Consider the following 27,500-nt stretch of genomic DNA (forward strand, 5'->3'; position numbering starts at 1 on the left):
GCTGCAGGAAAATAACCAAGTAGAATCCCTCTAAGCTAATAGTCACAGTGCTGCTTATCATTGTCTCCGTTTTCCTCTGTACACCAAGGCTAGTTTTAACCACTTAAAGAATTAGGAACTGTGTGAATGTCTAGATTTGTAGTGGTAATATTTTTGCTTTTCTACATAAGGCACGGTTTGAATTAATTTTTTTAGAAGCAAATTTTCCTGATTTAAAAATACTGGTTTCATATTCAGCTTTTGCTCTCCCCCCCCCCCCAGTCATTGTTATTTGAATGTACAAAGTGCAAGGTAAATGTCGTGAGTGAAAGGAATGGATGCTTTCCAGGCTGGGCCTGATCCAAAGCCCGAAAGAAGCATGTGAAAGAGTATGCCATTGACTTTCATGGCACAGGAGTTACGCCATGATGTCTCATAAAATGTATTAATGTAGCAGAATTTTAAAAAATTATTTTAAAATTGAAAAAGAAATTATTTACTAGTTGCAAGTAACCTTTGTGTGCTCAAATCAAAAGATTCTAATTCAGTGCAAAAGTATGAACGTGAATTGCCAACATCCAGTTTTCAAGTGCTAGTGTGGGTTGGTTTTTTGTTTTTTTTGTTTTTTTTTTTTAAAGTAAGAATGTCTTTAAATGATTTATAGCTATATATTGTTAAGATAGTACAAGAGACTGAGTAAAAGAAGGAGCTCTTTGCGAAATGGTTAATAGGCCTTATTGGCAAGTCATCACCATTGCAAATGTCACAGTTACAGCTCAGCTTTAAAGTATATGAATTTAAAACCTAACTATTGTGACTAATATTTATTTCAAAGTACAGAATGTGTCACAGCAGTAGGGCATCCTATTATTAATGCAGTAAACTCTTGCTGTAATACTTTTTGGTATGAGGTTGCTGTGCTCAAGTTCCCGGCTATATAAAAGTAACAGTGAAACATGCCTTTTTTTCAGCTGTATCTTGCTGTAACATGTGAAATGACTCGTTCCCAGGAAGAACCATATGGACAAGTTGTTCCATATTAAACTACTACAGTATAACTTTGAGCTGGCCTCGTATGCCATAAAGTCTCTGGTTAAAACACCAGTTTTAAAGACTGTTTTCAATTCTGTTCTACTTTTTAAATCAAGTCAAGGCATGGCTCTTCCAAATAATGTATTCAGGTTGGAATTTCTTAATATGCAATAGTTCATGAATCCTTACCTGCTCTTTCATCACTGCGGTGCTGATACTTTGCAAGGAGCACATCTGGGTCTTACTCTATTTTAAATCTGCTTTCACTGCATGCAATTGCATACTACATTACATGATTCTACCATACAGTTTTTTTCTCCTATAGTGCTGGCTTATACTCCAGATCTTAATTTCACTGAAGGAATTTGCATAGATTCCACTGACTTCAAATGTAAGAGTAAGAGCTGCAGAGGAGTCATGTTAATGCAGGCAGACTTGTGCAGAAGATGATACATGGCCAATATGTTTTCTTCATGTTTCCTTTCTTTTTTGCTCCTAAAGAGGCACCTGCTGCTGCAAAGAGACACTGTAGTAGCTTCCAAATCAGGAACGTTTCACTTTCTGTGCTTACAAAAGATTTTTTTTTCCCTAAGTCACTACTTAAAAGTCTATCTGAAATAAGAAATAAACACAAGAATCATATTTCAGGGTGATCTTTTTTTGCCATAACATCTCATCAGTGAAAAGAAAAATGCCTGTGCATTTTCAAAACAAAATGAAAAAACAACCTTTCTGGTTAAGTTTTGTGTTTTAAATGGCCTTTATTCAGGGAGAGGAAATTCCCTAGCCTCAGTTTGTCTTTACCAGAATATCGGTAGCTCATCTGTAAGCTTGTGTTTTGTCCTTTTTGTTTTGGTAGTGTTTTCCAGTTGAAAAGAAGAGTGAACTCCCAGTCCTCTGCCTTTTCCAAACCTCTAGTTTGTAGTTGTACTTATCATCAATATTGCAGGCCCTGACACTCTGCAGCACTGTCACTGTATATACTGTGAAGGCAGTAAAAATGAGCACTAATCAATCTTTCAGGGAGAAGCAATGAGCATTAGAAGGCCACTATCCTGTGACTAAACACACCCCTTTTATGGAGTGTTGGTGCTAATAAAGGACAGCTTATTACTGAGGCAGAGACCAAAGCTTGGGTGAGGTCAACCATGACTGGCAGTCATCAGTCATTCTTAATGATACTTTTTCCCGTGCTTTCTAAGGGATTCTGAGCAGAGTGCAAATCATTCGGGGTCATCCATAGTTCATGTACCCACAGATGGCAAAGGTTTTGAAAGACTTTAGTTTAAACTTGGTGGGTTTTTTTTTTTAAATGTTACTCAAGTAGGCAAAAAACCTCAAACAAACCAGATTTTTTTCTCATTTGGAATGTTGTATTTTCTTTCACTCTAATAGATGTTTTACACACTAGAGTGCTTGTGCATTATAAAGAACTACATAAATTTATTTTTATGACGTCTGTCTTCTTTAATTATTACCTTTGATGTCTATTGGTGACTAAAGAGAGCTTAACAGGATTTCTCTCCCTTCTTAAATTTCGCAAAGTGAAACTCAGCCAGTCCCTGACAGATGTCTGTTCCTCACCTTCAGGATTATTTTATAAATCCCTTTCTGATGAGCGGAAGTGTCAAATCAAGGACAGGTCATAAAGTAAAAGTATAAACCTTTTAAAGGGAGACCTTGGTAATATATAAACATTTTGCACACTATCTGAAATTTTATGGACTTAAAAAATTATATTTTAGCCATAGGAAGGCAAAAGTTTAAAACGCCAGACGGTGTGCACGTATTTTTAAATATACACCGTTCCCTTGTTCCTTATCTTTCTTTCCATAGTCAAATTTTACATGTAGTGAGAAAATAGCTGTACTATCTGTAGGGGCTGTCACGTAATTTGGGTTTCAAAGGGTCTCCCTATTTCATTTACTTTGAAATACATGCTTTTTTCAGTCGTCGTTTTTAAATTCCTCAATTAAGCACTCTCTGCACCACCTTGAAGTTGGTGAGTGGGTATACACTGCTGTGATCTAGACAACTGCTGTCATTTTCAGCTGGTTGAGATTATCTGAGATTTTACTTGAGTGAAACTTAGTTTACTTCTAAAAACTGAAGTAAACTGGATCACTTTTTGGGTCTACTGGCAAGTCCACACCACTGCACGAAGAAATACTTTACAGTAATACATTATTTTATAGCATAAAATCCTGATGGCAGGTTGGAGGGCAAGGGAATGTATGTGGTTAAATGTACCTACATACATGCATATGAATGTATACAGACTTCAAAAATTGAAGTCTGGTGGTGTGATTTTTACAGTTGCAGATTATTTCCTTTTTATTTTCATCTTTGTGCTGTTAAAAAAGCCAAGCATGTCCAGCATGTGTAAACTGAAGAATGCAGTTTCACTTGATTAACATTAAAAGCTCATTTGTTTCCTGGTGTGTGGGTACAGTACCGAGCACAGAAGGACCATGTAGAAACATTTAAAAGTTTCCATATTTTGTAGTATAAAGTAGTAATGTTCTGAGGGGAAGACGAAAAAGGTAAATCTTGCTTTTTTAAAGGTCAGAGGTTTTTTTTCTGCAGTGTTTTTGTGGCTGGGAAAGTTGTCTATTAAAGTCCTTCATGGGTGATGCTGTGAATGCTTACTTTCCTTGTTGGGATCTGCATCTTTTTGGTGTCCTGGTTAAAAACTTGAGTCAGTTGTGTGATACTGCAATTACACATCCTGTCCGAGGCTTTGGGATAGCTAAACAAGTCATTGATGAACCAGCGTGATTGGTACATCATTGCTAGTGATGTAAAGCATGTGGAAATTACTGATTGAGAAACAAACATTTATACAGTGTTCCAGTTCCACTGCTCGTTAAGGCCTGATTCAGGAAGGGGCTATTGTGCTTTTGTGAGCCCCCATCCCAGTGATCTGGATCTCTTATTAATTGCTGGTGAAAACACAGCTGATGCTAGAAGGCAACTTACCGGGCGCGAAGACAGCAGCTGGCTTCCAGCAGGCACAGGGGTGCGCCCATGTACAGCCCGTTGCTAGATCAGGACCTGAGGCTATGATTCATCCAAGAAATACTTCTCTTCAGGGCTCTATGTATCAGACGAAACCTTTTATTGTCAGTTACTCAGAGTTCTGGGTGGTGAGGAGGAGGCGTGAGAGCATCCACACGGGGAGGAAGGTGGTGAACTCGCATCCTGTCACTGCTGAGTTGAGGGCCTCCAGAAAGCCTAGGCTAGCGTTTTGGGTCAGCTGAACACATAGGAGTGGTGGTTTAGTGCTACGTGGTGGTAGTTCTCTCTCTGGTCAGGGGATGAAAGTCACCTTTGGGTTCAGTGTCCATCGTGGTGCTCTGCAGATAAAGGATAAACAGAAAGCAGAGCTATTTTGTGATTGCATCTCATCAAGGTGATGCATGAGTTCTGCCTTTCACATAGGTGTAATACTGGTTTTTAGATACTGCATCCCTTCTTCCCGCCCACCCCCTGCCTTGTTTTTAGATGTTTAGTTTTTTTCTTTGTGTCTGAAATCCTTTATTTTGTCTTTACAGTCTGGTTGAATAGGAATCGTTTAGTTTATGCAGCTTTGTGCATTTTCTCTACAGCTTGTATCTGCATGAATGTGTTGCAGCCTGATGCGAGTTCATTCGATTAAATAAAATGCTTAAATTGTAATCCGTGCAAAACGATCATATTTGAAACACTTGATGTCTCGGTGAGAATCCATTTAATAGTGATCAGATTTAAATGATTTAACACAGTGGTGGTGGTGGGAGGTGGGGGAGGGAAGTACAGTTTCGAGACATTCCTGTATATAAAAAAAAGATTAAACCAAATTCAGATATGTCTCTCTCCCCCCTTCTCTCTCTCTCTCTTTTTAAGCAGTCAAAAGATATACTGTATCCCCAGTGAAAGGGCGCTTTCAATCCAGTTATCCACTTTACCCAGTCTCAGTTTCCAGAACCTTCCACACCCCCCCTGGTTAAACCACTAAGCCTTTGATTCCTTCCTGATTACACTATGCAAGACATCTATCAAACACTGTCTTATCTGTTTGTGAGGCAGCTCAGGCCTCAGATTTAAGTCATGGGTTTTGGCTACAAGTTGGAGTGTGATTAATAATTGACTAATGTAGCTTTTATTTATCACAGGCTAGCACATTTCACCATTACCGAGTTAATTTATGTTAAGTGTAAGCTGTCGTTCAATCTGTTTTTCAACTTTTTTTTTTTTTTTTTTTTTAAATCCTAAGTCTATCTTTCACTTTTTGAGAAACAAAATCCTTACACAGGGCACAGTCTTACTTGGTGCCAAAAAGTTGATTTCCTTTTCAGCGGAGCCATACATCACCGGCCCTCCCAGCTGCAGTGTCAGCCCCTGACAGAATGACATGTGTCATTTATCAAAGGGGCCAGGCCGGGCCTTGGGAAACGCACACGACAAAGCCTGAGAGAGTTCATTTTGCAGTCCCCTCCTACCCTCTGCGAGCCTTTGCCAGGAAAGCCTGTGATGTTTCTGTCTTCGAAGCATTACTGTAAGTCCTTCAACCTTCACAGAATTAACCCTCGCTGCTGCCGCCAGCCCTCCCCAGCACCGTCGGACCTCCCTGGGGAGCCGCGATGCCCAGGTGCTGTGCCAGCCAGCCGGCGTGCAGAAATAACGTGCACCGGGCTGCCTCCCTCATCCCTTTCCCCACTCCTCCTGGAAAGGACTTTTTTTTTTTTTTTTTTTTTTTTTTTTAAATCCCATATATTGTACACCATAAGAATTAAAGTCCTACGTTTTTCTACAGCAGGACAAGGTCAAAGACATAAAGAATAAGGTAATAAAGCATTTCAGTCGTGAAAAAAGGGTAGCCACTGTCCTATGCACAGGTAGAGATTTGTGCTTCGTGTGAGACAGCGAGTGAGACAGAGAGGGAGTCTTCTTCCACCTGCCCGTTTTAAATTCTCCTTCGGGTTATCCTGAAACCATGTGCTGAAATAAATACAGTGGGCAGTTTGTATGCCGCTTCACAAGGTCTGAGCTGCAGCACCTGTGTAGAGGAACTGACCTGGTATGACTTGAAATTGAAATGAAATTGAAATGAAACTCTTCCATCAGCAGGAGGGGGCAAAGTGAGGAGAAAGAAAAGTTGATAGCATTTAATGGGGAAAAAAATAAATCCCCAAACCTCAAGGTGTCGCTTGCACCAAATAGTTTAATTTCTTAATGTAGTTGCCTCAGTCCTGCAGCCCAGGAGATGATAAAGGAGTTAAAGTGGAAAATAATCTTCTATCAAACGAAGAGGAGCATATTTTCAAAATATAACAAAACTTTTGCTGAAACAAAACTTTTGTTTGCGTGTGTGTGCGAGTGTGTTTTAAGTGGCTGAATTTTACATCTTGATCATGTATAAAGAATGTGAGAAAGTTATTGTCTCCTCCCCTTCCCCCACCAAATCACTCTTTGTACTTTGCATAGTTCCTACCACACTGAAGTTATTTACAGCATCAGATACCATTTAAAGAGATAGCTAAGGAGACTGTAGCCTCAGCTAGGAACTTTCCAGAAAGGAGTCCTATAAATTAGCCATTGCTCAGGAGTGGCTGTTTTCTAGTCAGGGCTGGTCCTTTCATTTGTCTACATAAGGCTAATTTATTTTTGCAGCCAGATGTGGGCTGACAGCCATCACTCAGAGCTTCCTTCCCCCACTGTTAGGAGGTCGGGAAAACAGTCACGTTTCCCATTTTACAGAATCCCCATCAACATTATTGAAGATGGATGTATCTTTAAAGCAAAGATTGATTGTGGATATCGGAGTTATGGTGTCATTTATCATAGTGAATATTATTTAGACTTGGATTGTACAAGGCTGTAACTTGAGACACAGCCAGGGGAGGGACAATCTGGAAACGAGGATCCATGAACTTTAATGGATGGATGCTTTTTCAAAGCTCCACTCACTATAGCATGATTTACTTTTCTTACAGAAAGGAAACAAGCATTTCAGTTTTAAAGGGCCAGCATGCCGTCTTGTCCTCTTTAGCGGGTCCTTCACGGAGGCATCTGAGACTTAAAGCTGAGACAATAAATAGAGATCGTGTCTGAATGTTATATGTATAGAAGTGCTTTTATGCTAAACATATCTAGGTGCACTTGAGACTCTTGTTTGTGTGAATTACACTAGTTAGGTTGTCAGTTGAAGGGGAACTGTGGCTGAATAGTGCAAAGTATTGATTATAGAACGCTGTGATCTGAAATTTCGGAAGCTCCAAATAAATTGCATTACAACTAGCATTGTTACATTGCCACGCTCGTCTCTGCTGGGAGAGACAAAGAGCATCTAAACTATGTATTCACTTACTGCTTGGAGTATCTTACAGAGAGTCTAGTAAATTGCACACGTACCTGCTGGAGCATCAACTATTGTGGTTGGTGAGAAATGCATCAGACCTCAAGAGCTTCATGCATACTCTGCTTACATTCTACTTTTATGTAAAACTAAGAAGCATAGATCGGGATCTTGCGGGTGAAAACATACCTTGTATTTTCAGGTTTAGAAAACTGCTTACAACCTGCTGAAAATCTGAAGGCATGGTTCAGCTGAGTGTTATTTCTGATCTAGTACCACCAGCACGCCACCATGCTTCATGAATTTAGTAGAACATTTCACACTTTGGAACATGACTTTTGATTTTTTTCGAAATTAATTAACTTGAATTCAGGAAATGCTCACTGACTTCAGCAAAGGGGAAAGTTCTTGAAGCTCGTAGCATAGGTCTAGATAGAGTGCAAGCAGGTTTCAAGCACTCTTTCCCCACATGTTCTGACAGCTCAGTCCCACCTTGAAACTTTCTTCCCATAGCATCATTTTACCAATTACTTTGTACAGGTAACTATTTCCATCTGATTTCTGATGTCATGATTTCCACTAACACCTTCCATTTCCCACTGATTCAGTTTTTTAAGTTCTTTTTCATGCCTCTGATTGTATCTTGGGTTCTTCTTGATCTGCCCCCCTTCAGCAGGTCGTGTGTCACAGTTTGGGGATTACTGTATCATACAAAAAAATGCATTGCACATCAGTTTATTCATGTGGGCTGACATGTATCTACTAAGGGGAAGGTAGCTCGTACCACACTTATCCCTCGTGAACTCCTCACATATGAGCATTTAAGGCAGCACTTCCACAAGGATATACTAAAACTTGCACCAAACTATCTCCTTCTTGTTGTTGGTTTTTTTTTCTTTAAACAAAACCAGAAATCATTTTGCTGTCATAAACCAAATTCAGTACGAGAGTTTTCATGTGAATAGTCAAGCTCAAGAGTTTAAAAAAAATTCAAACAATGGAAACAATTATGAACATCTGTTTTTGAATGCATATGTATTCTGTACATAACAAACAGAGAAATCCTATTATCTAGAACAATAAAAGGGAATTTCCCTTTCTGCCTGAACACTCTCTGCAAGGAATATGGCCTTCCATTTGGAATTATAGTTTGGGGGGTTTGGATTTTTTTTTCCTTCTATTAATGAGATGAAAATGAAGATATGTTTGGTTTTTATTTCCACCCCCCACCCCCTGTGGTCTAGATTTCACTTTCAGGGACACTAGCATAAATCCTCAGAAATCTGTTTTTACACCTGTGCAGCTGAGATCATCAGAATGTATCTACGAAGGCCTGCTATATTTACTTAAAAAGTATTTTTCTCTTGCTTGAGAAACATACAAAATGTCTTCAAAGAGGAAGCAGTTTATCAAATTCATATTAATCACAGCATCAATAATGTTGACCGGGGTCAAGTCATTACACTAAATATATTGTAACCATTATTAATGCATGTAGCCCAGTGCCATAGCTATGATATAAGACTGCTGTTTCCTGATTAAAAGCTGTTTGGTGATGCAGAGATTCAATACAGATTCTCCCTGCCTTGTGGTGACTGACAGTAGCTTCTGGTATTCTGCTTTCTTCTGACAGTGGAGTATATTAATATGAACACACCTTACAGAGGGGGCTACAAGAAGTGCAGAATGAAGAAAACAAAAGTGTCTAATTTCAGCAGCCACAACTGTGCATCCATAAGGCGGCCAAATTTATCATGGCACATTATGGAGTGCAGCAAATGTCATGAAAACCATTGTTTTTTAATTTTTTTCCCTGAGAGTCTGAATGAGGTGATTTATGGTAGTTATCCATCTTAAGGGTCATCCATCAACTTTTAGTTGCTAGGCAATCAAACCAACAGCTGTTTGCTTTGAATCAAGCTGAAAAGTTGTCAGTCATCACATGCAGGTATGACCTTAGTGGTTAAAAACATTATCATGCATGCAAAATTAAAGAGACAAAGTCCTTATTCTTCCTCTCCCATAACTTGGTTCATTACTTTCCATGAGCAACACCAGTAGCATTAGCCCAAAAGCTTTTGCATAAGGCAATGTTTGGAAAGATCCCAGTGCTGGAGATGCTGGTCTTTGCATCACAGAAATAGTTGTGTGCTCACGTAAAAGTTCTTTGTACAGAAATGTTTTTTAGCAGGGCACTTTCTCAGATGTGACATCAAGTTAATTAACACAGATCTTTTTGAACTCAGTCTTGCTGGCATGTTTGGAGCGAAGGGTAGATCTTGAGCAGCAAAACTGTTGTAAAAGGTTACACTTCTGTCAATCAAGCTCATGCCTCTGCTGGGGTAGTAAATGGTGCAAGATGTAGTGTAAGCAAGGCTAGGATGCTCTTGTTCTACCATCTTCCCGTAGAGCAGGGCTAGAGGACACAGTGGTGAAACCTCCTGAATTATGCGTACATGGTTCACCATGTTTGTTACTATAAAGAGAGCAATACCGCTTGTGATTTGGAGGCACTATATTTGACAGTGTAAGAACAAGCTAGATGTAATACGAGGACGTGAATCTGTTTCCATTCCTTGCTTCTGTATTTCTATTGAAATGGCTTGCAGGGAGTTATCCTTCCAATTGTCATTTGGCTCCACTGACTGCCATTCCGTATGAAACAACTTTGAAATGACTGACATGTAAGAGGAGCTGGATTCTGCAAAGAATTCTAGAAAATACTGAAGAGGGTTGAAGGTAAAGTGTTGAAGAGACAACAGTGCATGATTTGTCAATAAACATACAGTTGCTAACTTGCTGTTAGTTCCTGATAATTGAAGATTGCGTGCATCTTCAGCGCTGTAAGATTGAGCAACAGAACTGCTGGCAGATTGACGGAGATGTAGCAAGTGGTCAGAAATGCTCTGTGTAAAAGTGCGAAGGGGAAGTGAGCCATTTTGGGCAAATGAAGGTAGCCTGGGGACTACTAAAGGTATGATGACCTGTTTCAAAGAACTCAACCATGAGCTGCAGCTGTTGAGGTGGAAGTGGTCTGCAGAGAAAAATGTTTGTTACCATGGGTTTTTCTGAGACCCCAGGACTTTCTTCAGGAGAAAAGAAAAAGGTGTGTTTTCCCAATTCAGACACACTTGCAAACTTGAGGTGAGTCACGGTAAAGATCACACATGGTAGTTGTAGATAAATCTTACTTTCCCCAGACGGTACATCTTAATCTGCTAACCTGTGTGAAACAGTAATTGCCTTGTCTTCTCAGGGATTCTGCTATTTGCTAGTTAATCATGGTAAGAAAAGACTCTGTCCTCATTTTGATAAATCTTTTATAATATTTCAGATTTTATTTACATAATTACCCAATTGTCTTTGTCCCCTTAACGGCTTTGACTTTCATTTGTGTATAAATTTGGCTGTGCACCTATTTAGATGTCACTTAAGCTAATAGTGAACAATCCTGTGCCCTCGAAACCACTGTGTCATCTGTACGGGCTCTTGCGTGGGCTCCCGTTCACATAACATCTGAGCACCTTCCAAGTGTTAATGTAAAATATATGCGCAAAATACACCTTCTAGTGAATGCACTGATGGGTGATAACCATTTTCATAACATTCTCGCCATCATATTTTCACTTACCATGTAGCTCACTCCAGGTGGCTTGTTAGCAGTTGCTAATGAGTTTGTTGTAGTGTGGGAGGTTCCCAGGTTGAGAGCTACACTTGCAGTTTTGCTCCCTCTCTTGGGCTGTTTCCAAGACTTGTGTGTATTCCTAATGTTATTTTAAAACACTTCTAACACTTAATTTTCTTCTCCACAGAAATAGAGATGCAGAAAACTTGTGAATCAAAGCTTATGATGATGTATCTATTTCTGTTTGTCCCTTTAAAAAAACACCCTAATACTCTTCCTTCCCATCACAGTATTATTTTCTGTATGTCTTCTCAGTGAAATAGATTAGTAACAGTGTAAGTCTTAAATGGATCTCCTGACATCTTTGACTTCCTTCCATTTACAGCAAGCAAAACCTGTTTTTCTACTCTTATTTTTTAAGATAGTAACTACTATAGCTGTAGAGAGGGAAAGTTGCTGCAGGTTTTACAGGAAATGTAAAGGAGAAAATGATCACTTTGGGACAGATAGTAGTACCCTGTCAAGTATTTTTCCATCTGCAGTAGAGTAATGAAAGTCATAGTGGGAAAAGGTGGCAGAATCAGGCTGTTTGATCAGGTTTAATCTATGAAGTGCCTAACCTAGTCCTTTAACCTTTAGTATAGCTCACTCCATAATCCACCTGTCTGTATCACCAGAGGGACAAAATGAAGAATTTAGACTGCTGTTGAACAGAATGAATTTCCATAGTGGATCAACCTAATGTTACAGTGATGACACGTGGTAATTTGATAGTTACCACATAGTAACAGGAACTATGCAGTACATACAGTACTGGGTAACTCCATTGGATGTAACGGTAATTACATGGCAACTCACCGACTGTTAACGCTTTGTCGTCTGATTACTGTGCACTTAACTTGTGTCAGTGATGTAATTAACACAGGTGTTTCTGCAGTTGAGGTATATCCAATAGACTGTGTACTTTTTTTGACTCCTTGGCCTGTGTTGTATTCTGTGCAACATGAAGAATTTTATAGCAACCTGCAGAGACATGCTTCTGATCTTCTTGTGCTCTTCAGAGCTGGGGGTTTTCCTTTACTGATGCATTCCTGGGAAGGAAAAAAAAAAAAAGAAGAAAAGAAAATGAAACAAAGTTCTAAAATTAGCCGTATGCTCATGTATCTCTGGCAGTCCTACTGGTGCCTGCTGCACTTAGTTGTACTGAAATGTAATCTTAGAATATAAGTTAATGCTCAAGTGATACGAATGTGATTGAGTAACGTAGTGGGAATGGCTTTGTATTCAAGACAAACGCAGCATCAGATACACTTGGATGGTTTTGCCTGGTTTATTTGAATTAAAGCTAGCAGATCACATGAACATCTAGATCCTGGATTTTCTTGTTACCTAGATTTCTAAACAGTCTTTGGTTTTGTGTATAAGTTACTTTTATATATTTTTAAAATTGCTTTTGTTATTTTTGATTTGAGAAAGAAGCATTTTATTGTCTAGAGGCTCTAAGTCAAGGTCAGAGCCTGTTCAATTAGATGCTATTTAGAAGCACTCAGCAGAGACTCTACCCCGAAAGTTAACAGTCATGACGAAGGCGGCTAATGTGAAGTAAAAAGTAAGGAGAGACACTATAAAGGTGAAGTCTTGTAGCAAACTTTGTAGGGCTAGGAGGATAGTCCACAACCCATGATACTTTCTTCAGTGCTCTGTCCCTCACTAAATCACACCTATCCTTCTAGACTAGGCAGCTTCCCGCTAACTTACATTTCCACTGATAGACCATGATGAGCTGCTTTTTTCCTATCCTTTCTTGTAAAGCTTATCACTTGTATGTGTTCTGTTACCGGCAGTATGTAGCATATGGGTTATATTGTATTTTGACGAGTGACATCGGACTTAAAGAATACTTCTTCATTTGAACTTTTGATTTGCTTCATTAGGAATCAGGTAGATGGAGTAAAAACTTAGTTGGATGATCAATAAACACGTCATCTAACCCATTATCTATCTGGGACAGAGATAAATTTTTATCATTAATCTTTTTTCTTTCTTTTCTCTTATGTAATCAGCAGCATCTGCTTTTAGGAGGTTCCCAATTTCTAGTAGATCCTGATGAAGTACGGTTCCCATCCTCAGGTGAATGGCCCAGTTCCTCAGATTAACTGTTCGGTTTACACGTGGAAAGCCCTCCTTCATGTGCTGTACTTCCAACTTAACTTTTGCTTAGATCAGATACATCTTTCAAGGTTTGTACATTTGTACTGTATTTTCTGTATGTAAAGAGCACACAGAAATAAAACATTAATAGGACTGAACCAGGAGCATCCCTGCGATGCTTTTGCACTCTAAAAAAGAATCTAATTTCTTCTTTTGACTCCTCCTAGACAGGGTTTCTAGACTGGAGAATACTACGTGTAGTAGTTTTACGGAAAATTCAGCAAAATGTATAGTCTCTGTAATCCTCTTCCTCAGTGCAGTACCACCTTGCCCATTTCCGTCTTTCTATGCCTTTGATTGATTGTTGCATGTTTGTGTTTTATATGCATCTTGCCGACGCCCTGAGTTTATGGTGCTGTCAGTGCTGTGGTATGTATGCTGAGACCAAAGATGTAGCAAACATAACTGTGAAAATTTGTTACTAGCACCACTGTTTGCTCCTGCCCTTCTGCTGAAGGCTACCGCTGCCACAGCAGTGGGGATTACCTCTCCTACCACCAAACAGGGCACATCTCCATTCCTCAGCACCAGTGTGGCTACTCTACAGTGAAATGTTCTGAAGTGATGCATTTCCTTTAGAAACTTGCCGTTCTGTAGTTAGAGAAGTAGTCTTTGCCTGGGATGCTAGCACTGGAGTAGTTTAGATGTCTCTTGCCCCAGCAGTTCATCCTGTCAGCCTTCATCGTTGCCTAGCATGCTAAACCACTGAGGATAGATCTATTCCTAAGTTTGTCTGCTTCCCAGAGAAAATTGTCTCAAAGAATTTTTTTCTTTTGAAACCAACTTGGACTTTCTCTAAACCGACCTTTCTCTCCATGCTCTTGATTCAGTAGCACCAGGGAACTGCTACTTTGCTACTCTTTCTGCCAGTTACTTTTTTCTGCAAGTAAGATGCAGAGATGTGCAATTGCCATGTACAATTTCAAGGATTCAGTAATGGGTCGTAAGTGGCGGAAGGGAAGGGCAGACACAAGTGTAGCTGCATGGTGGAAAATGGATTGGAGAGCATTCCTAGTGTCGTACTGATGTAACCTAAGACTGAATGGCTAAATTCAGATTTCTTTAAGTTTTTCCTGCGATATATTCTTGTCACAGGTTTCCTATGTGAGAAAACAACCTCTAGTATCCTGTTCAGATATAGTGGTTGCATTTTACAGAGGTTATGCTCTTCTTGAGACAACTGAAAAAAGTTCTCTGAAAGTTTAGGTGAAGCTTATGTGATTTCACATGTACAAAAATTGATTCTTTCTTGATTATATATTTTGGCGAGACCCTTTTTCTTCTTGTTGAAAAGTCTGTACCTTGGACTCCCATTTTCCTGTTTTCATTGGCCTTTCCTAGGTGTAATTTCACTTTCTTCGTTAGTGTTGGCCATGATGAACAAGTGGTTGAAACAAACAGTTATGCTCCCAAAACCTATCCTTGTTGTCTTTTTTTTCAAATAATAAAAGTGTTGAAGAAAGAGAGCACTGTTCTTTCACCTTTTTCCATTTTTTGTCTGTGCTTCTGGGGCATATTATCTAGCCTGAGAAAAGCTTATGAGTGTGTGTGCATGTGTGTGTCTATTTATGTATAAACAAACTTGTGAGTAAAGTCATGTAGGGTGGTAGTAAAACACTTAACTTAGTTCAGTGTATCATGAAGCACAAGGCCAAAAGCTGAATGATTCTACTCCTTAAGAAAGGTGTGTACACAACCACATGTATCTTAGGGACATTGAATTGCTACTTTTTTTTTTTTCCCCTTTTAAAGCTTTTGCAGGATGTAATGGGAAAAAAAATTGCCTTCATTCTTATTTTCTTCTGAAGAAGCTCTGCTACACAAGCCACGTTGATTTCAGGGCTCCTTCTCAAGTTTGCTGAAACTGCTGGTTGAGACAAAGGAAACCATAACATTTATGAACTTGATTCCTCTTAGTTATGCATATGCAATTTTGGGTACCTCATTTGCAGCCAATGGATTCACAGCTGCATCAGTGTCAAACTGGTGGAAGCACGAACAGAATCTGATTTACAGGATCTTTGAACTCCTCAGTGATTAATGCAATTCTTAACTCTGAAAGTGTGACAGGAGGATAGTCTTGACAGTATTTCCCCCTGCTTTCTTTGGGTGGAGAGATTTGAAGCCGGCAGTGGAAGTCGGGTGTCCTGACCTGTTCTGTTATGACGATTCACTTGTTCAGGCTGGAATCTCCTGAGTAAATCCCTTCTCATTTCCCTCATGTACCTGAACCTCATACTTCTGCGGCTGGAGGAGGTCTGTCATGCTAGAGAGTTAAACTGTACTTCTACCCTTCAGAGTCTGGCCAAGAACCAGCATATTCCCTTATTTTAGGCCTAGTCCTGGAGGAACACTGCCAATTCCCAGTGCCTTCAATATTGCTCTTGAAGGCTGGGAATTAGAAGGCCTTGGGTTCTGTTTCTATGTCTTAGTTTTTGCACTTGTAAAATGAAGTTAGTAGTAGTTAGCTCTCTGTGTTAGGAATTTTGAGATTTACTTACAACAGAGCATAATAGAATTGCCAAGATGACAATTTTATAACAGCATAGAGTGGCTGATGAATACAGGAAGGTGGTCTTGTTGCTGGCTGTTTTTTCTCAATAAACCTCAGTGGAAGATTATTATCTGTACAGTAGTTCTTCCTTCTAGGAACTGCTCTATGTACCAGTGCAGATACTGTGTAGTTTTTAGACAGATCTGCCAAGATCTCCTTAGACACTAGTTCATCACCACAGTTGGGAGTGTAGGTTCCTGAATAAAAGTTAGACAGATCAGTAATTACTGTGGCAGGTCTGGTCCTTTTGTTAATGCCTGGTAAAATGTTGTTTTTTTTTTTTTTAGAAACTGGTGTCTATGCTTTTTATTATATGCATTATGACCAGCCATGTAACTGGGACTTTCAGGGCACTTTGTGATGCAGAGTTTAGTGAGAGAGAGTGAGTACAAGCTGCAATTAATAAGTTGTGAAGAGACTGATTGTTGCAACTGAAATGGTGAACTGATGTAGTTGCCCAAAAAAGATTGGGAAGCAGTGACCTAACTGTCACCCCATGGAGAATGAGGCTGGTCTTAAATTTGTGAAATATCCCTGTTTTACAACACTGACTATAAGAAAGTATTCTGTTGAAAGTTAATGGAGGAGTTCTAGTAGAACCCTATTAGATTCTTCCTCCATTAAATGACTGATACAGACTTTTAATGGATGTTTTAACTAGGCATTGTTATCAAAAGGACTATTGCACAAATTAAAACCAGGCCCATAATCAGTGAAGAGAAGCTGGATTTACTACTCTGCCTTTGGCATGGGGGAGTCTATGTGTGTTTGTGTGTGCAACTGAAAGGATGGAGAAAACTATGAGGGAGAGGAAGGTGGTAGAAATATTAATTAGAAAAGAGAAATGGAACATTCGCATTTTCAGAAATGTGCTGAAATTGGCCAGTGAAAATACTGTACAGGTAAAGTAGGTGAGATGGCACACTTAGCTTTTTATCTACTGGGCAAATTTGAGACAAGAAAAGGGGATGACTCTCCTCTCAAGAGCTGTGATAGTTCTCCATTTAGTTAATCCAGTTTTGGATAACATTTTAAAGCCAGCATAAGACCTGATCCTGTGAGATACCGAACGTCCTGAACTTCCATTACATTGTGAGTTGAGGAGTGGGCTTCCCTATTATAGAGCTTGGACATCATAAATTCATCTAGTGCGATTCTGATCCTTGGGCAGGTGGCGGTACCTTTTTGCACAGATACAAAAGTAGTGGTTTGTAATAGAGTCAATGTAAAAGATCCTTGATTTGGAGCTGTCTCCTGGTATGATGGCAGTATAAAGTGTTTACGTGAAGAGCAGAGGATTTGACATTTTGTTTCAAACTAGGATGTTGGCTTGGTGTTATGATATTTTAAAGTTTTCTTTTAAAAAGCGTCAGGAGAAGAGTTTGCTGTATCTGAAGTTAAAGCCTGTGAAAATCTGGTTTCTGATATTCTTTTGCTTTCCATACAGAGTGCGTGCCCTTCTGTAGTGCCCCTGCAATGACCTCCTCGCTAACCTGGATAGATTGCCCATGAGGGGTCATTTGGTTTCCATCCTTGTGTAGCCACGGCCATCTCATTTAAAGGGACCCTGCCACATAGTTCTTTAAATCCCCTCTGTGGTATACAGTGACAGTTACATATTCTGTTAGTAGATGTCATCTTCGTTATTTCCCTGATCTTTCCAATGAGTGAAAATTGTGTTATAAAACCCAAAAACAACCCAAAAGGAGTTTTTACCCAAACAGAGCAAGGTAAATCATTGCTGTCACTCCGCGTCCCACGTGCAAACACGCTGGTGCATGCTGCGGACGAAAGGAGGGTTCAAACCTGGTGATGGCCCCCTTGAAGACCTTGGCACCTGCCCTACTTGAACATCATAGGCTTCTAGCAAAGACTGTCAGTTATACGCAAATGGCTTGAAACACTTCTTATTTTGTGATGTGGGTTATTGACCACAAGAATAAGAACGTCTGAGCCTTTTCCTCTGAGTTGTAGTAAAAACTTCAGACTTGGCATAAACTGTAGTTTTTTTTGAGAAGGGGAAGGCTAGATCTTTCTTCTCTAAGGCACTGAACTGGTTTAATTGAAAGAACAATTTGATTTGCTGCTGTAGCTGCTGCTACAGTAAAATAGCTTGGAATGCTAGCAAATTTTTACTTCTCTCACCCAAACCAAGGATTTAATACTGGCAGGTGAACTTCTGAAGGCTGCTATCAAGTATACAGAGACAATAACTGTCTTGGAGGTAGAACTTTGTCAATATTTTTTGCCTTGGGCCAAAAAACATTCACAATAATGGAGTGCTAAAGCCCTGCTCAGAAATGTTGCAGCTAGAGAAAGGGGAATTTATTCCAAGTTTTAGAGTGCAGTATTTTGGTAGGATGTGTGGTTTCTTAATCATCCTTATGTTGAAGCATCAACCATCAAGACGTTTGGGGGACACCTAAAGGCATGCTTCTTGTTCAGTAAGAGCTGGCTTTATACTTGAGGTCATGCAAAGCTGGCTACAGTACTGTCCTTAATATCATGTTATCATGCATGTTTGAGCCAAAATGTCTCTTCCTGTGCCCTGTAACCTGGGCAGAAGATTTATTTTTTTATTATTTTTAAATATCCATTGTGGGACAGGGCAGAGAAAATTCTGAATTACAATATTGAGAAATTGAATAGATGTTTATAAAGCTACTTTGCCTGTTTCTTTCTGAAATGATTATGAGATTATAATTATAAAATGATTCGGAGAATAGATAATAGAAGCCTCTTGGGATTGTTCATATAACATGTGAGTATTTTATAATGCCATAAATAGCAAGCCAACTAAGCTCTTACAAACTTATTTTATTAATGCACATTGATTTATAATTGTAATTATTTAGCCCAGGAATACAGAGAAATACTTGTTGTTTGGAAGCAGGTAAACAATTAAAGAAGTAGCTCTTAGCTGCAATGGGAAAAAGAAGACAAGAGGGAGGGAACTCTCTGCTCCGGAGTGTGCCAGCCCTCAGATTGACTTTCCCCTGGTTAACACTGTGATAGACTGTGCCAAATGCTGCCCCTTCCTCTTTACCTCTCTCTAAAAATGGAGATTAACAATATGAGACAATATCTCTTTTGAAAAAAATATTAGATGCCTGGATCTCAATTCCCCCTTTTATGGGGCACTGGTGGCTTTTTTTCCACTGTGCAAATGCAAGAAGACTTTGGTTTGGTAAGACACACAGGAAAAGCTCTCCTTTATTGATCGAAGCTCTGGCAGTAAACTAAACTCTAATGCTCCCAGGCTTTAGCAGTGACTTTGATGCCAGCATATGAATGCAGAAGTAAACAAAAAGGGATGGTGTTAGTTTCAGCTGCTTTCAATAATCAGCAAAGAAATACCAGTAGATCGTATTTCCTGAATTAAAATAATAATAATAAATATATATAAAATCTTAAAAATACCTGTAGAAAATGACCTTTCTTTTCCTTACGTCTTTTATGGCAGAATTAAAACAGTTTGAGACTAGGTGACTGTATACTCCTAAGGTAAGAAAAGTCTAACACAAACATTATATGCGTGATATATTATTTTTACTGAGTTCCAGTACTGAAATTCTTTCGAAAGCAAGCTTATTCTTAGGGAACATCATTGGAACAAGATACTTGGTTAATTGTATATTATGTTTCAATCAGTTTAGGAAATTCTAGCTTTTTGTAACAACCCCTGATAGTTTTGAGTGTGCAGTTCTCATTTTTATGTGGGTTCTAATGTAGTTATGAGGCTCAGGTCCTCCTTTTGCAACTGTGAACCCATCTGTGTGTGTTCCTCTGATGTGTATATGAGTCCTGTTGACAAGTATGTATGCATGTCAGAAACGTTCATTTCTCAAAGGTTAAGCATACACCTTTCTTTAAATGTACGAGTATTCCCAGGGTATTTTACAATTGTGCCTCAATTTTAGGTAATTCATTGGTTTGAAATCTGCACCCTTAAATCTCAGATATGTATTTTTAGATTAATTGCAGGAAAGGAAGATCCTGACCATGAGTGGCAGTCAGCTTTCTGATACACAGGGAAGTTCACTCTAGAAGTCCATGGCATTTTCATACGAGTAAAACAGGCATTATGGTGTAAGGAGCTTGGATGGGAAATGTTAATCCAACCAGATTCTGGCATCTGGTTTAAGGCTGTGTGAAACGTGTAGAAGTTTTTTGGCTGTAGTAGTCCCATCCAAAGAGTTAAGAAGTGCATTTTATTAGACATCCAGGGTTTTCTACTTTAAAGGTAGCTGAGTGCGTGCCATGAATCCTTCATAATATATGCAGTATTGTTTGTTATTCCTTAGAATATAGAATATCCACTAACACGATGTTTTATTTTTCTTCAGATAGGTAGAACCAAGTCATAAAATTTAGATTTTATTTTCCATTACAGGTGCAAATTAATGCCATGTATATGTATAGTATTTTCTCTAAGCAGGTGTAGGATTAAAATAGCTTTTGCAGCTAACTTGCTTGTTTACCATTTCCCAGATAAATACTAATATTCTTATTGTTATTGATGAAAAATTAGTAGTAGTTTCATAACCTCTTGTATTTTAGTATTCTAATGTACTTACGGGGTTTCCTGCTTAAATAAACTCATGTTTGGATCAGAAAACACAAACCCTCATGGATTTGCATTTTGCCATCTACACACTTGATAATTTTTATGAAAAGACCAAACAGCAAAAGGCAAAGCCTTGAGGTCTCCCCTCACATTTTAGCGAAGATTTAACAGCAGGATGACATAGTGAATAAGGGCCTGCTTCTGTGATTTGCTCGGTACCGCCTATGATTTACCCTTGGTGCCAATAAGGGCAAGGCAGTATTTTGCACAGGATACGCATCCCGTGGTCGGAGCAGGTCCCGAGACTTTTACGAAACACTGCGAAGCAAACAAAACCACAAATTTCGAAATAAAAGGAACAAATATGTTTTATATGGTGGTGTTTGGGGTTTGTGTTCAGGTTTTTTTTTAATTACGATAGCTGATGGACATGCTACTTAACTGCATTGAAGAATACCAAGTAAGTCACTCGGCCATCGCTGAAGAGCCGAGTGGGGACCCAGCCAGGGCCGTGCTGCACGTACACCAGAGCACACTCCCGTTAACGAAAAACGTTCCACTGCAGGTGCTAGATGAGAACTCGCTGTGTCCCTGCAGCAGGAGGGAAAACACTGTCCGATAATGCCTGTGGTGCTCCTCTCCTTTACCTTAACCTCACGCGTTCTTTTCCCTACATTGTCAGCGCCTGTATTCTGCACCGAGGAGTACATAGATGCTGAGATTGAACTATTAAAATGAAACAGTATTTGAGCTTTTCAGGCACGAACTAACAAGTGATGAAAACACTTTTTGCCTTCATTTCCTTTAATGCTCTCCACCGACTCTAAAATAATTGTACAAAAATCTAGCATTTCCTTTAGAACAAGGAGGTGATTTTCCTCTTTCTCCTCTCTCCTTTCACACAGATGATTTTAAACATCTAGGGCTAGACAGCTCTGATGAAAGCTGTTTCTCAAATGTTTGTGTGGCACTGATTTTACATTACTGGATCACTTATCCTCTAACCTTATATCTTTTTTCAGCCTGGTTAGGGGAACAGTTGCTGGATTAAAAAATTTAGTGGGCCAAATTCTTTCCTTTCTTATACACATGCTGTGTCAGGAGATTCCATGAGTTTGTACCTGTGCTCGTGAACGTAGAATTGGATTTTGCCTTTATCTGTTTTACTTTATGCATTTATTTTTGCCAAAGCATATTGTGTTTACTCACAGGTGTTAGTTATTATAGCAATAATTTTCTTTTTGATTGGTTTTGGTAGTTCTAGGAACATTTGCTTGTACACTGACAGCTTGCTCCTGCTGTTTCTCGTGCTCTTTTCCAGATACTAAGTCACATGAGAAAACCCATCACAGCATGATTTTGTGGTACTACTTCTTGGTTAGCTATTCATGGACTTTCCACAGGTGTTCTATATGATCAAAAACGTGACTAAACTGAAATGTGAGAGGTCATACATCTGCAGGGGATCATGATTTCTGGCCGTAATGCTAACAATAATATTACTTAGATGGGACACAGTAAATAAGCATGTAAGTTAGGAGTACTCTATGTCTGTTTAGATGTCTGTTCAGGATTGGGATTTGTCTTCGTGTTAAGATATGGCTGCACTATAAAAATGTTCAAGAATTCATGTTCTCCATGGTATTTGATTATACTGTCCATAAAACTCTGAGAAACATCACCTACCGTAAAGTTGATGAAAAACAAAGATGGAATTCAAGAAAACCCCAAGCTCTTTCAGCACTTCATGCCTTACTCCAACATTCTGCATGTCATTTCTCTGCAGAAAGGCTCACATATTCGTCTAACCAAGAAAAGATACTTCCTTGGATAAGCGCATACATGCGCTGTGAGTTTCTTGTGTTCAGGCAAGGATGACTCTGGTTTGATTCAGAACCTTTCACCTGCCTAACTAAGCTCTGACTACATAATCAATGGGGAAGTGAGACATTCTTAGACTGAATTAATTTCCAAGTTTATCTTTGCTGTTATCGATGAATATTTTGTGATTAATATATAAGTGTTTAAAATGAAATAAAATGGTTGAAATTATAGCCAAGACATTTTTGGTAAGCATTATAGCATTTTAACGTTAATCTGAAGTAATTAAAGGCCAGATCTCAAACAGATGAAAGCACTCTACGTCTCCAGTGTTAGGAGAGAATTTCGTTGAAAATGATTTTTGAAAAAAACACAAGCTATTGATTGTGTTATTTGTGAGCATGGTTATTATGAGCATCTTAAATGCTATTCCATTTTCCTGTCCTTAAAGCAAACACACAAACAAAAACACAGACTATGCAGGAACTTACTGCTGCTTTCACTTAACGATGGTGTTTCTCTGCAGCCTTTTTGTGGTTAGAATAACTGAGTTGGGGTCATGGCACATAAAATAGAAGCTATGAAAGGGCATTCTTTTGAAAAAGAAAACAAAAAGTTGTAAATAGAAGACAATACTGAAAGTTAAAATGATATATTGAAAAATAATGTGATTGAACTTTTTCTGAAAATGCAGTTAAATTTGCTGCTGTTATTTAGGCTGCAGCAGTATGAACAGTGACTTTATTTGGGGGAAGAAGTGCTATGAATGTTATTCCTCCCCATTCACACTTGTTTCCTGGCATCTTCTGTTGAAGATTTTCTCTATTTTTTCCATTATTATTTGCTAAATATATTATGACATTTTATTTACCTTGGTCGAGAGCTTTGAGACCTCTGTGTGGCTTCACCATTCTAGCAATTCCACAAATAAATCACCCATCATTGTGCAGAAATATCGCAGTTTACATGAAGACAGCATTACTTTTGTGGTAGAAGAAGCAGGTTTACACCGGCTAGTTGGATTACTACATCTGTAGGTATGCGTACAGAATACACCCACTTGTATCTTTTTTTTTTAATTAGCACTTAGTAGTTTTTATTAAAGCAATGTGTTACAGAGGGATTTTGGAAGTACAGTGGTGAAATCTACATTCTTCGATAAGACATTTCATTTTATGGACATAGGTTATTTCTGCGTGTGTAAAATAAGGATACATTGTTAGTCTTTTGTTAATTTCCATATAATTAAACATTATTATCTATTTACCAATGAATAGATGTGATCTGTTTACAATATCAAAGATGTATATAAAGCACCCAGCTATAGCTGAAGCTCTAATTAAAATACATCATTGTTTGTCATGGTTTTAAGGCGAAAATTAAAAAGCGTTGCCAAATTAATCTTCAATCAAGGGTTCATTAATTAGCTAACCTTCTGTAAATGGGCTGCAGTTTGATGACAGCTCACTAAAGGACCATTTACATGAATACCTGATTGTATCAATCAGACAGGGGAAAAGAATTAGATTTGCAGCTCTTTTGCAGTGGTTCCTGCAAACATTTCCCCAACATTAAATGCACACAATGGATGTTAAACTATTTTAAAGTGATGAATCCTTTTATTACTGTCCCAAACTCTGTTACTTCTTGCTCTATATCAAGAGGAAATGTATAATGCTGCCAAGGTTTCCTGATCCTGAACAGAATATTGCAAAGGAATATGCTTTATAACATAGTAATAAGCAGTTGCTTGAAATAACATCATAACTTTCCATGAGAAAAATGCTTTGAACAAATTATTGATCATATAATATTCTTTAGTAATATTTAGTTTGCTTCCGTCATGAATTTTAAAATATGAGGGCTTAAGTGGTCAGGTACTTCCATTGCTTTTGTGCTGGCAACATAAAATTTTTGGTCCTCTAGACTGTCTGGAAATGTCTGCCACAAAAGTGACTAAAGATGTTAGTGCCAGATTAGGGTATATTTTTGTGTTACTTTGGTGCACGTAGTATCTATCTAGACCCATCACAAGGATTAAAAAAGAAGTTTAGAATGGGTTGTGGAAGTTAATACATGATTTCACAACTCCTTTTGTGATAAATAGGTGGGACGGATTATTTTTTTGCATGTATTTAGTCTGTGTGTATGCCTTTTGTGGTTCTGTGTGAACATGTGTTTTATGAAAAGTACGGTCAAAATAACAGTCTCTGTTTACTCTTGCCAAAAGTTCTCCTTCTAAACTTTGTATAAACACACATTTAGTTAACATTTGGGTTGGTTATCTTCTTAGTGAAGTAAAATGGTTTGAATTTTTTTGGGGGATGAGTGCAGTTATTTCAGTAGATAGTCAGTAGATTCATATACTCAAAACTCTTTGAAACGAAAGCGTTAATTAAGGCAAGAAAGATTGCATGTCAAAGCACTAAGTGACATACTGCATATTATAACACCTCAAATGTCTACAAATTGAACAGCCGTGGTGATCTTTTTCTCCCCAAAATAGATGTTTCCATTTGGTTTGTATTATATATACTGATATTATTAACCAGTTTTCTGTAACTGATATATTACTCTAAGTTATTGTAAAATACTTCCCCACCTTGTTTGTGTTAGTGATAGAAGTATGTTAAAATACAATTTGAGTTTATATTTTTCTGACCAATATAGCATTGTACATGTTTGTTATCATCTGCCATGAGATGATAACATCAACATGGCACCCTTGTCCAGCGCGGCTACATCTGCTAAGTGCATCCTGCCAATTAAACCACAGAGCTGGTGCGGGCTTTTTTCTTAGTCAAGGTGTTTATAGCAACATTTCATACAGATACGGTAATCCAGTGTGAAGGAAAGTCAGGTTTTTTTCCCTTTGTGCTGATTTGCATATGCATGTCAAATCTAGCTATGCCATTTTTTATGGTATTGAGGAAAACAAAATGACCTTTACTCAAGATCTTAACAGTGGAAGGTTCTTATGTTCTGAATTTTCAGGCTGGGGTGGGAAGAGCCTGGAAGAGCGAGCGCTTGCTGATTACGCCACTGATGCTCGCAACAGTCTGATACAGTCTGTTACTCTAAAACTCTCTATGCCTTCCTGTTATAATTGCATCTCTGCTCAAGGCTACTATAGTTAGGCTACATTAAATCTCATTGTCAGTCAGGCTGCATAAGGCTCAGGAAGCTCACGGGCTGGAGCTGGGCAATGTGATCTTCCTCAAGAGCAACTTCTCTCACTGCTTCTTGCTTGTCTTCTCACAGGCTGCTACATTACTGTGTACATAATGGGCACCCCTTACAGAAATTATGTAACTTGATTTCTCCCCCTGTCTGACAGACACGATTTGCTTAAAAATAAATATGAGGCTGGTAATCTAGGTTGCCCATTCTCCTTTTAGCTAACTGTGCATGTTATTTATCGTGTTGAACAAAAAGAAAAAGCAAAGAGCCACTAATTCAGTTATCAACCAACATATAGCGCACATGTAGGAGATGGGTCATGTACACCTAACATGTATGATAAAATATAGGAGCTTTCAGCAGGGCTTCTATCAAAATAATTATCTAAGCAATTATCTGTGCTGTTCAGCTAACTTTTGCATGCAGTGGTGTTTCTGTGCTTTTGTGTTCATCAACCTTACTGCTTTGAGTTCTCTTAGGAACTATTAGACTGACAGTTTTCAAATTGTGCGGAAAAGACAAAGAAAGAGAAAAGGGCTTTTTATAGAAAATTGTGCCTTTATTCCAGGTAGTTAATAAGTATTAATATTGTAGAAAAATCAATGGGTTAAATGCAGTTGTATGATTTTAACTGGTCACAGACTGCGATCCTGTGCGGATTGTCTGCATTTTCAAGAGGTTGTCTTAAAAAGAGTCTCAACACTGCAGTTCTTTCCCTCCCAACTGCAACACCATGTATGAAAAAAGAAAGGACAAGCAATCCCTGATGTGCCATCCTTGCGTGAATTTTGCAAACAGTATTCCTGATCCTGTAGACTGATACAAGTGGGAACATAAACAAACTGTCCCTGAAGCATGCACTTCAGGATCATTTTGTCATTCAACTCTATAGAAGTAATAATAATAATTTTTAATGTTGTGGCTTGTTTGCTTCTGTATGTATATCAAATTAGATATGTTTTAATTCTTGGCTCTTCAAAGTATAGTTATGTATGCCGATGAACTGCCTAGGTTTCAGGCAATAGTATCCGTTGAATTTTGTGTACAGAGAGAAGAGTGCATGCTAATGATTTTATACTTTAAAAAGACAAAAACTATTTTATTTTGTGAGGATTTGTGTTGTTCTCTGTCTTCTTGTATGAAACTGTTTTAATTTTAGGAATATGGGCATTGTCTGGTGATAACATTTGTATTATGCAAAGAAAAACCTTGCAAGGAATAATACAGTATTTTATTAAAAAGTTTGCAGCTTTGCCATGGCAGTTTTCTTTTCGTGCATCATGGGTGGGGAGAGAAGGATAGTTCATAGGTGGGAAACTCCACTGGTACATTTATATTTAGTGGTTGCAGCCTCCTTCACAGTTAGTGGCAAAGCCTTGAGAAAAGTAAACCATGTGCTTTTTTACTGTCATATTTGATTTGGACTATATTCTCAACTGTTGTTTGAAGCTAACATGAAACGCAGTGTCTGCATGACCCATTTTAGCAGCCCATTATCATAATTTCACTGTCGTATGGCCACTGAGTTAATGTACTTACAAATGACAGAGAAAGTGTGTTACATGACCTTAGGGTTTTCAAAAATTAAATGACGTAGGAGGTCGTATTTCAAAGAAATGTTAAAGAGCAGGGTTTTGGGGGGTTGGCTTTTGGCTTTTTTTTTCTCACCTTAAAGTGTCATAGCTTGTAACAACAAGAAGGTATCTTTATTCCTTGATAGACAAAAATACTAAAAGTTTAAGCTTTTTCAAGCTCTGGATTTCGGCCATTGGCTTAATAATTTTGAGTAATATGAAAGTTGTAATGCAGTCTATTTTCATTATTTTAATTATTTTTTACATTGTCATTCGTTCATGTTCCTTGTATAATTACCTTAAATTGTCTTTTTTATTTATTTATTTTGCCAAGTATGGATTATTTTTTGTTTGTTTGTTTGATTCTTAGTTTGTGTTGGTGTTTTTGAAAGAATTACTTTGAATGAAAGCAACAAAGCAAGTATGTTTCCTGGATTTGCTACAATGGAGCTATCTTCCGGTTGATCATGTGATGTGGTAGTGCTGGGAATAATTTTGGTTTGAAAAATAATCTTTTTTAAAAATGGCTTTCTTAATTTGAGTTTAAACCAGACCTGAATGTGTTTCTTAATTTAAGCAAGTGACATTGACATTTTATCAGCATGCAGTGTCCCCATACT

General features: G+C 38.4%; 1 protein-coding gene across 2 annotated transcripts in view; it reads left to right on the forward strand.

The window, feature by feature from the left end:
• The window catches only part of TSHZ1 (teashirt zinc finger homeobox 1), a gene marked incomplete at its 5' end in the record, with an annotated part of 56,723 nt that overhangs the window by 12,990 nt on the left and 16,233 nt on the right, over window positions 1–27,500 (forward strand). Inside the window, one exon of one of the 2 annotated variants that reach the window (XM_081996835.1) lies at window positions 6,967–7,096. The exons of the other annotated variant lie outside the window; for it this stretch is intronic. Coding sequence (XP_081852961.1) covers window positions 6,967–7,096 — 130 coding nt within the window. Of the gene's footprint in view, window positions 1–6,966; window positions 7,097–27,500 lie in introns of those variants that run through there. 2 annotated transcript variants of the gene reach the window in all.

The sequence above is a fragment of the Phaethon aethereus genome (genome assembly GCF_964289735.1).
Source record: "Phaethon aethereus genome assembly, chromosome: 2".
Classification (NCBI taxonomy): domain Eukaryota; kingdom Metazoa; phylum Chordata; class Aves; order Phaethontiformes; family Phaethontidae; genus Phaethon; species Phaethon aethereus.